Genomic DNA, 11158 nt, shown 5'->3' with positions numbered 1-11158 from the left:
CAGGCCTTCCCAAATACCAACTTATATGGTGACATACCAATTGGTGTCTTGAAAGTTGTCCTGTAAGCCCATAGCGCATCATCCAGCTCCTTGACCAGTCAGTTCTGTAGCATTTACAGTTTTTGTCAATACGCTCTTAATCTCTCTGTTGGACACCTCAACCTGTCCACTGGTCTGTAGGGTGGTACGGAGTAGCCACCATGTGGCGCACATCATATTTCGCCAACAACTTTTCGAAGGCCCGATTGCAGAAATGAGTGCCTCCGTCGCTAATAATTGCACGCGGTGTCCCAAAGCGGGTGAATATGTTCTTCTTTAGAAACCCGACTACCACCTTAGCATCATTGGTGGGTAATGCGGCAGCTTCCACCCACTTGGACACGTAATCTACAGCAACAAGAATGTATTTATTGCCATAGGAGCTGACGAAGGGACCCATGAATCTATCCCCCAAACATCAAACACTTCCACTTCTTGAACTGGGTTCATGGACATCTCGTGACGCCGGGAAATGTTCCCGGTGCATTGACATTCATTACAGCTTTTGACCCATAAGTGAGCATCCTTGAACACCGTTGGCCAGAAAAATCCGGCCTCTAGCACCTTAGCTGCCGTCCTGATGCCTCCAAAGTGACCACCATACGCCGAAGCGTGACAAGCCTGCAAGACAGAAGATTGTTCGATCTCTGGGACGCATCTCCGGATCATGTTATCAAGGCATATTCTAAACAAGTAGGGCTCATCCCAGTAATACCATTGGCTTTCGCGAAAGAATCTCTTCCTCTGGACCGATGACAGGTCGTGAGGAACAATACCACTGGCCAGGTAATTAGCATAGTCTGCATACCAAGGCGCTTCCTGATGAGTGGTAACGAGCAGCTGCTCATCTGGAAAGGTTTCCAGAATTTCCTCCACTTCTACTACATTTTCAGCTCCTTCAAGTCGTGATAGGTGATCAGCGACTTGATTTTCAGTGCCCTTACGGTCACGAATTTCAAGATCGAACTCTTGCAATAGCAACACCCAACGAATCAGGCGTGGCTTAGAGTCCTTCTTTTGTATTAAGTATCTAAGAGCTGCATGGTCAGAGTATACGATTACCTTGGATCCTATTAGATAGGACCGAAACTTGTCAAAAGCAAATACCACAGCTAGCATCTCCTTCTCTGTCACTGTGTAGTTCAACTGAGCTCCACTCAGCGTCTTACTAGCATAGTAGATTGGGTGCATCAGTTTGTCCTTCCGCTGGCCCAGCACTGCCCCCACCGCGTAGTCACTGGCATCACACATCAATTCAAACGGTTGCTCCCAGTCAGGGGCAACGATTATTGGTGCTGTGACCAGCCTTTGCTTCAACTCCTCAAAAGCTACCCTGAGGTGGGTTGGCAATGGCTTCAGTTCCAGCTTAGGGGGTTCCTCGATGGATGGTTTAGCTGGAGGGGTCTCTCTCTTTTCTAAGTGCAAGGGCTCAAACTCCAGATTTCTCTCCCAGAACCCTTTACCTTCCAGTGCCAACACCCATTCCGCCAAATCCTCACCATTCACTTCATCCAAATTTGTCAAGCATGCAGCAAGGGGATCCTCAACCGTCAATGCCTCATCATCAGCCTCTACAATTACATTCACTGCATCAATAAGGGAACAATTTGCGAACTCACTTGGTCGCCTCATCGATTTCTGCACATTGAATATAATTTCTTCATCATTGAGCCTCATCTTAAGCTCCCCGGTCTCGCAATCAATCAAAGCTCTCCCCGTGGCCAAGAAAGGTCGTCCTAGAATTATAGGAATTTCTTCATCCACTTTGCAATCCAAGATTACAAAATCTGCAGGGAACACGAATTTCCCCACCTGAATAAGCACATCATCAAGAATCCCAAATGGACGCTTAACAGTCCTGTCGGCCAGCTGCAATAACATAGAAGTCGGTCGAGCTCTCCCAATGCCTAACCTCTTATAAATGACCAGGGGCATGAGATTAATGCTGGCCCCTAAATCACAGAGTGCCTTAGCAAAGGCATAGTTCCCAATAGTGCATGGAATTATAAAACTACCTGGATCAGATAGCTTTTCAGCAACAGGTCTAGATACCACTGCACTACATGTCTGAGTAAGGGTCACAGTCGACAAGTCTTGAAAGTCAAACTTCCGAGACATAAAGTCCTTCATCATTTTAGCGTATCCTGGCATCTACTTTAGCGCTTCAATCAATGGAATGTTTATCTGGATTTGTTTGAGCATCTCTAGGAACTTTTTATACTGCTCCTCCTTTTGATGCTTGGCCAACCTTTGCGGAAATGGTGCAGGAGGTCTTTTCTTCCCAATCACTTGGGATTTCTCCTTCTCAGCTACTGTCTCAACTATTGGTTCTGCTACTGTCTCAGTTACTGGCTCAACTACTGTCTCAGTCTCGTGCTGCATATTCTTTTCTTCAGGAGCAGGGTGAACTGTTACCTCTGTCAATCCCGTAGAGTCATCCAGCTCTATGGGCACTGGAATTAGTGTCTCAGCCTGTATGTTTTCTCGAGCTCTCTCTTGCTCAACATCTAGATCCCTACCATTTCGTAGACTCACCGCCATCAGCTGCTTTGGGCCTTGATCTTTTGGATTGATTTGGGTATCTGCAGGTAATGTCCCTTGAGGACGATTGTTAAGTGACATTGAAATCTGGCCCACTTGTACCTCAATATTCTTGATAGCTGCATCATGTGCATCCACCCTTTCATTTATTTTAGCATTGGACCCAATAACCTGCTGCATCATTGCTTCAAGCCTTGCAAACCCGTCTTCCTGTCTTCCACCCTGCTGTTGCTGAGGTGGGTGGTACCCTTGCTGCTGATTGTTGTACCCTTGTGGTCTAGGATACGGTGCCATATTGTTAGGGGGTCTCATGCCTCCCGTGTTTCCGGCGTTATACGGTGGCTGCGGTGGCCTGTACTGCTGCTGAGTCTGCTGACCCCAGTTCTGATTACCTTGCCTCTGACCCCCATAGTTAGCCACATAGTTCATATCTTCAGGGTGCTGGTGATGATGATCATGCTCTGTATTCCATGGATTACCAATTGGCTGGCTAATGCAAGATGTGCACAAGCCCCCATTGGTAGTGTCTACTATATGAACCTGTTGCTTCTGCCCTGATTCCTCCACCTTTTTGGTGAGGATGCTCATTTTCGTCAAAAGAGTCGCCATGTTTTCAGCCATTGTATTAGAAGGATCAAGAGGCACTGAGTGCACCACTGGAGTGATAGGTGCATTTCTAGAAGTCCAACCCGAATTCTGCGCCATCTTGTCGAGCAAATTCTGACCTTCTCTCCAAGTCTTGCTCAAGAATGCCCCACCAGCCGAGGCATCAACTATATTCTTCAAGCTGTCTGACAGTCCCATGTAAAACCGTTGTCCCAACATCTGCTCTGGAACACCATGGTGGGGACACATAACCAACATTCCTTTAAACCTGCCCCATGTCTCGTGTAGTGTCTCCATTGGTTTCTGTTTGAAACTCACAATCTCATCAATTTGTTGAGCGGTCTTGTTGGGAGGATGGAACTTGTTGTGAAATTGCTTGACCAACTCATCCCAAGTTGCTATAGAGTTTATGGGAAGCGAGTTTAGCCAAACCTGAGCAGCTCCTGTCACCGAGAATGGAAACAATAATAATCTGATTGCTTCCGGAGTCACGTTCGGTTGCCTTTGAGTTTTGCAAATAGACAGGAAGTTCTTTAAGTGTTGCTGCGGGTCTTCTGTTTGTGTCCCAGAAAAAAGTCCCTTGTTCTGCAACAAGTGTAGCATGTTATTTGTGATCTGGAACGATTCAGCTTGTATCGCAGGCACAATAATGGCAGTGGCCAGATTGTCAGCTGTGGGTTGTGCCCAGTCATAAAGTGCACCCTCAGGCACAGGAGGTGCCAATTGCTCATTCCTGACGTTCCCGTTGGGGTTGTTTATGTCGCCCATGTCAATTTCGAGTTGGTGTATTTGTTGTGATTGTTGAAGTCTTTTGTTTGCACGATTCAATGCCCGGAATGTCTTCTCGGGGTCCGAGAGTCCTTCAAGCAGTTCTCCAGTCCTCGTAGAATTTCTAGGCATGCACCTGTGCACCCAGATCAACCACCGTCAAATTTTCAATGAAAAAGTTGATAGAGAGAAAACTGACTACAACAAGAATCTTTGTATTTCTGTCAATGGCAATTGATAATTCCGTTAACTCCCCCGGCAACGGCGCCAAAATTTGATCACGCCCAACTATGCCTTGTAAAAAAAAGACTCTGCGGACGTTGCAAATATAACCCGAGTATTACGCCCAGGGTTGAATCCACAGAGAGTTAACCTATCAACCGCTATCTTCAGACCCACTAAGTCTTCAGAACCAGCTTCTCAAATATTCAAATTCTCAGTTGAGTGTTCTTTAATAACTAGCTTGCAAATAACTAAATGGCTGTAACTAAATAAAAAAAAGGGTTGTAAACAATTATGAGAAAAAGCTAAGGCAGTGATTTCCCCTATTGATGGAATCCCTTCTGTTTATGCTCATACAAATTTACCCACACATCTCTACCAATCATGAACGCTAATCTTACCGCAACTCTCTCCCGAGTAATTACAGTAATCTACTATTGCACTCTCCCGAGATACACTAGCTTGCTTTATTTAGCACAATTCAATTTAGATTGCACCCAAGGCTTCGTTATTCCTAATCCCGCCTTTAAACCCGCAATTATAGATTCCTCTAATAATGTAGGAGTGGTGTTGTTCAACAATACCCTAAATATGCACTCTTTTCCAAGTTATGCACACTAAATAGGCACAGCTAATTGAGGATCCTGTCAATTAACTACAACGAACACGAAGTTGAACAAATAAAGATTAAACTAGCAATTTGTATTCACATAAACAAGAAGTTCATCACCCAATAGGTTCCATCAAAGCCTTAGACAAGGAATTTAGCTACTCATGGCTATGGGAAAATAAACTAAGATTGAATTCATCATAAAATCAAAAGAAAAGAAGAAAGATGTTTAGAGTATTTTCTCCCAATCTTTTTTCTTGCTAAGAAACCTAAAAAATCAATACATGCCTCTCTTGGGCGAAGTCTAATGTTTTAAATAGGGTTTAGGTCTAAAATCCCGTAATTGACACTTTGGTCCCTGAAGTTTACTGCGCCTGCCGCGGTTCTGCCGCGGTCGCGGTGGAACCGCGGCCAAACATCCTCGCGGAATCTCAATCTTCTGCAGCTGCTTCCCACCGCGGTTCTGCCGCGGTCGCGGTGGAACCGCGGTGGATCCAGTTCTCTGAATCTTCGGCCTGTTTTTGCACGGGTCACTTAGGAAATTTCACAGTTGGCCTCTTTTTCATCACTTTTGACTCCAAAACTGCTCCTTAGCCGTCTTTATACATATATCACCTATAAATCATGAAAAGCACTAATAAGAGCATTTTGTCATCACTTTTAGCATTAAAACTACACAAGAAGGTGATTATTTAAGGTGTGATTATAGTCAAATTCACCGATTATCATTAATTGCTTAGTTTATGGTGATTACAGTTTCAAACTTGATAGGTTTAATTTTCAAGTTCTTAATTGGAATTATTGTATTTTAAATTTAAAATTATAAATTATAAATATAATACTTATGGAAATTTTAGTAGTTTTTCACTATATATTTATGATTGATGTAAAATATTATTGGATTCAATTGAACTACAGAAATAGAATGGCATCATTATTGTTTGTTCAAGACTTTCAAAGAGTGAATTTAATGTATTGTCACTGAATTTTACCCATTCTAACAGTAAAGTCACAAAAAAAATACTTTTACACTAAAATAATTTAATTTTACCTACTATAAATGTAAAAAATTAACTATTTTTATCACATTAAAATAATTAATTATTTCCAACTATAAAGTCATAATTCAGTATTCATTATAACAGTAAATTTAATCATAAAGCTTTAGCCATGACGTGAAATTAACTCGGCGTTTGATTGATTTTGATGAAAGAACAAATGAAATCAATAGATTGGTCCTTTATGATCAATATATACAAGTCATGGAGCCCAAAACCCGGCAATATATTATATGCAGAGTTAATGAGGAACATGTATTGTGAGTACGACCTCTATGGTGGTGGTAGATGATTATTTATGTTTTGCCACATGCCATCCCCACGACCCGATCCCTCAATAAGTTACTTTTGTTGGGAAATTATGTTGTTTGGTTCCCAAAAGCAACGAAAAAGGACTTCAATTTATTTATTTATTTATTTATTTATTTTTTGGCTTAAAAGATGCATATATTATTGAAAGCAGTATAGGCTTCAAATTTTCGATGTGACGGGAAAAAGAAAAACTCCCACAGAAAAATTCTATGGTAGAGAGAAAAAGGAGAAAAGGATTATGGGGCGACAAACATATCTTGGATTAATTGTTAATTCTTTTTATATAATCACTTATATTAGATACTGACTAGTCTAAAAAGAAGACCTATGCATGTGCCATGATTTTTTTGTTCAATCTTCATAATATAAGGCAGCTTTGGTTTTTTAAACTAGAAAATGGAGCAAGTAGGGTATCCTCCCCGTTGACAAATGACGGTGCTATTTTCTTCTTTCTTTTTTCTTTAACTCCCGATTATTTTAATCTTTTGATTAGTTTAATTAGTTTTGGATAATGATGACGGAACACATACTAGTAAAGGGAATCCAGCTTGGAAATCCAATTGTTTTTTGTCAGTTGTCAAACTTCGTCTTGATGCTACTTCAAAAGAAAAACACATGCATAAGTTCTGATGAATTATTATCCATTTGATGTTTAAAATATATAGGTGGCAGCAAAGCACGGAGTTGGCAACAGGAAAGTGCGAAGCACTGCAACTTATATGCAATAAATAGTTCTATGATATATAAAAATTACGCATCGATCACTTTTAAGAGAAAAAAATGTTATTTTTATGATAATATTAATTGATAATTTAATAAAAGTTATAATTAACCGATTATAATAGGTTAAATTAAAATGATAGGCATTATGTTGCTATTAGTCTTAAAAAATGTCTCCGGGCGTGTACCGGATCTCCAAAAAGAGTGCATTTTGGATAACCCGACTCCAGTATGTCAACATTTGTAGCGACTCGCACCAATATATATCATTGATAATGTACTAGAATTTTTATACTGTAAGTTTATATAACTTAAATCATATGCAATAAAACTGAATAAGACAAACCCAGCAACCAGCATATGAATGAATGGATGACATTAACATGGGTGACATAATTATTTCACTAATTATAGAGCAAACTTCATAACACTGTATGTCCACTAAAGACCTAATGGATTGAGAGTGATGAAAGGAGTCAAGGGTCCTCCATATAGAAAGAGTTGTGACTTCCAATAATTGTCATGTGCCTATCAAAATCACCAGGTGTGTAATCAGGTCAGCTGCCGGACCAACTATAGCCAAAGGTTGCTATTGCCACATGTGTGTGGCTGGAATGGATCTTCTATATCTAAAGTGCATATTAATTGCTACATCTTGTTTTTTCCTATTTATAATGCGAGAATGCTCTATACTTGCGAGAGAAAAGAATATTGTATTGATAAGCGGTATTTTTTAAGAATCTAAAAATCATGGAAAACATAAATGAAATTATATTCACCAAGAATAACTCCGACGTTACCCGTAGAATTCAAAGCTCCAACCTACCACTATGAGGTAAAAAGATTCATTAATTGACAGGCCCCATTGCCCAAATCAATGATTTCTTTCTTTTCCTTCTTTATGTGGAAACATAATATAGTATAATTAATTAAAATATGGTATTTATTACTCCCTTAGTTCAGTTTTACTTGGCTCGTTTCGACTTTCTACGCACTTAAGAAATAATTAATGAAGTGCATAATTTACCATGATACCCATATTAATTGATGCATATTTTATTGGAGTAAAAAAATGATTTGAAATAAGTAACAAATACTGTGGGTATAACAGGAAAAACAAGTTTGTCTTCTCTTGATATGCGTAAAGACAAGTAAACATGAAAATCTGTTAATTAGTATATATGCTAAGTAAAAGTGAACGGAGGAAGTATATCTTAAGCTTAACAATGAGAGAGCCACAAAATTTAATATGGTATTAACACCACATAAGATGCTAGGTTCAAATGCCAATGTCAACTTACAAAGTATATATATAATTGTATGTGTTTAGCCCATAAAAAAGTATATCACACTCAGATGTGTGAAGACTTGTTGAGACATGATATAAGTAAATATTTGTTCTGTTTCAATTTAGATGACATATTTTTCTTATTAGTCCGTTAAAAAAAATGGCATATTTCTGTAATTAGAAATAATTCACTTTTAAACTATTCATTTTACCCTTAATTTAAAATTTTTATAACCACACAAATGTCATGGCCCCACAAAGCTTTTACCCCTTAAGCTTTTAAGACCACAAGTTTCAAAAGTCTTTTTTTTTTCTTAAACTCTGTGTCGAGTCAAACCGCCTCATCTAATTTGAAACGGAGGGAGTAATTAAGGCCTCATTTGTTTTCTTAATGATTAAGACGTCTGAATCTGAATACACATCTGAATATTAAGATGTGTATTAAGATTAAGATATTTGAATCTAAATACACATCTGAATATTAAGATCTGAATACCAAATAATTAAGACTGTTTCTTTTTTTAACATATGAATATATAAAACTTATCTTTATTTAAAAATTAATAAACATAAAATTCAAATGAAATACTAATTAATCTAATGTTCAATTAATAACATATATAGTTTTTTTAAACTATGATAGTTGCTGGTGGTGATGGCTAACGATAATGCTTGTGAATACCGACTAGAGACCGTGGTTGGTGGTATTTTGGTTGGTGGTGGTGGTTCGGGGCATTCATTAGTGGTGATTGATAGTGGTGGCGATTATGACTGAGGATGCTTGTGGTGGGTGGTGATAGTTAATAATGGCGGGCGGGGAGGGGGGGTGGTTTATAATGATAGGCAATGCCGACTATGCTTGTTGGGGTGGTTAGTTGTGGTAGTGGAGGAGGATGAGTTTTGGTTGGGGTTGAGAATGATGGTGGTGGGAGTGGTGGGGATGGTGAGTGGTGGCGGTGGTTGAGTATGGTGGTGGTTGGTGACATGGTGATAGTTGATAATGGTAGGTGTTGGCGGCAGGTAATAATGAATATGGATGATAGCATCTTAATAAAATTAAGTTTTTGTTATAGATCTTAATCATACATCAGACACATTAAGTGGTTGTGAAGTAAAATAAACAAACATACTTACTGATTAAGATCTGAATAATTAAGATTTAGACTTTATAAACAAACAAACTAAATATCTGAGATCTGAATATTAAGATTAAGACCTCCGTTAAGTGCAAACAAATGAGGCCTAAAAGTGTTTTCCTTCCTAACAATTTAAATTTTTTGCTGAAACAGTCACATACTTCAATATTTTTCTCTTTTTTTGTTTTTTTGGTTTCAAATGCCTATTTTTCATTTTATAACATTTGGAGGAATGGGATGATCGAGGACAGACGTACCAGAAAGAAATAAAAAGGAAAAATAATAAAGAATCAATTAGGAAGGAATAATTAAGAAGCGGACCTGTCTCCATGGGAAATGTCTAACGGCGGCAAAAGCAAAGGTAACAGCAGGATTCATATGCGCACCAGAGATATGTCCAACAGCATATATCATGACTGTCACAATGAGTCCACCCGCAACGGAAGCTCCAAGCCTCGACACTTTGTGTTCGTCGCTCGCACTAATTGCAGCAGCACCACACGTCACAAACACCAATAGATACGTCGCAATTACCTCCGCTATCACCTGCAAGAATCATTACAAGTGGATTCAACATTTATACTATTCATGAGTTCCCAATTTTTATGTTTCTTATCGCGAACCCATCAAACTCACATTGCTAAGAACAAGAAGAAGATTAAAAGAAGAAGATGAATAAACAAGAGAGAAAAGAAATGTAATATTTCAACCTGAAATAAAAAAAGAAGAGAAGCTACTCCACATGCATGCAAGTAGCTAGATTAACGGACAGGTTTAAATTTTGTGTACCAATAATGTATAAGTATTTTTACACTATCAGGTTAATCAAGTTGACTTATAATAATAAGTAACTTTTTGAAGCAAATCTGATATGATAATAAAATAACAACCTTTTTGTGTTAAGTTAAATTGGACTGATCATAGCAGAAAATTTCTTTGAACTGTCAGTTATCTTAATGAACATATTTATGAATGAGTTGAATACCTTCTTGAGAAACCCAGGTGCGTAATATTCTTGAAAAAATATCAATACGTAACGGAAGGACAAGTCAGACTTTGGATTTTCGACGGACACCAATTCATTTGGTTTTTTGTTTTCTGTAGAGTTTCCTCGTTCACTCTCCATTGATGAACTAGATAGATAAATAAAAACTGGTTAACAAATAGTGCTATAGAGGAATAAAACAGAAAATTGAATCTCTTCTTCCTCCTTTTAAAATGTTTCTAGTTGGGAAAGGAGACGGAATATGTGAAGTTGAAGAGGTTTTAAGGAGACGGAATAAACTTTGTGCTTTGAGCTTTTAGCTCTAAGAAATTTGTTTCTTCCCATATACTTATATATAGAGATAGAGGTGGCAAAATGGTTAAAAGAAAATAGTTAATCACCCATATTATCCACTAAACAATGGGTCAAATATGGATAAGATTCATATTATCTATTTTTCAAATGGGTAATCAATGGATAACCAATGATTTTAACTTTTACATTTGTAAAGCCTCAAGTTGGAGGTTCCTTAAGTTTGGGAGACTAGGAATTCTCCCAAAAGTGATCATATTCAAGAAGTCATGGATAATGTCATTATAAATATTATCCGCCCGTTAACCCGTTTTTTATCTATATTAAATATGGGTCAGGTCGAATTTATCTAATTTTTATTAGTCATTTTCGATTTGAACCATATTTGACCCGACCCGCCCATTTGGAACTCCTATATGCACTTAAATTTTTTTGGGTGAAAAGTGTACATCCTCGATTCATTATGCATCTTGGACGCCTATCTCTTCGGACGTGGCCTGGACCCATACACGTTGCTCACTTATGCGTGTGTTTTCTTTTTCTTTTTGTTTTCAGTTTCAT

The 11158-nt window shown here is 38.5% G+C and overlaps 1 protein-coding gene across 1 annotated transcript in view; it reads right to left on the bottom strand.

Moving 5' to 3' along the window:
* LOC109243111 (aquaporin NIP2-2-like) overlaps positions 1–10608 on the bottom strand; it is an 18347-nt gene extending 7739 nt beyond the window's left edge. Inside the window, 2 exon segments of the mRNA XM_019410008.1 lie at positions 9622–9846; positions 10286–10608. Of these exon segments, the coding sequence (XP_019265553.1) occupies positions 9622–9846; positions 10286–10426 (366 nt within the window). The 5' untranslated portion in view covers positions 10427–10608.
* Between the last annotated feature and the right edge of the window lie 550 nt (positions 10609–11158).

The sequence above is a fragment of the Nicotiana attenuata genome, unplaced genomic scaffold (assembly GCF_001879085.1).
Source record: "Nicotiana attenuata strain UT unplaced genomic scaffold, NIATTr2, whole genome shotgun sequence".
In the NCBI taxonomy this organism is placed as follows: Eukaryota; Viridiplantae; Streptophyta; class Magnoliopsida; order Solanales; family Solanaceae; genus Nicotiana; species Nicotiana attenuata.
Note: the sequence above shows the minus strand (reverse complement) of the source record. Positions and strands in the feature narration are given on the sequence as shown.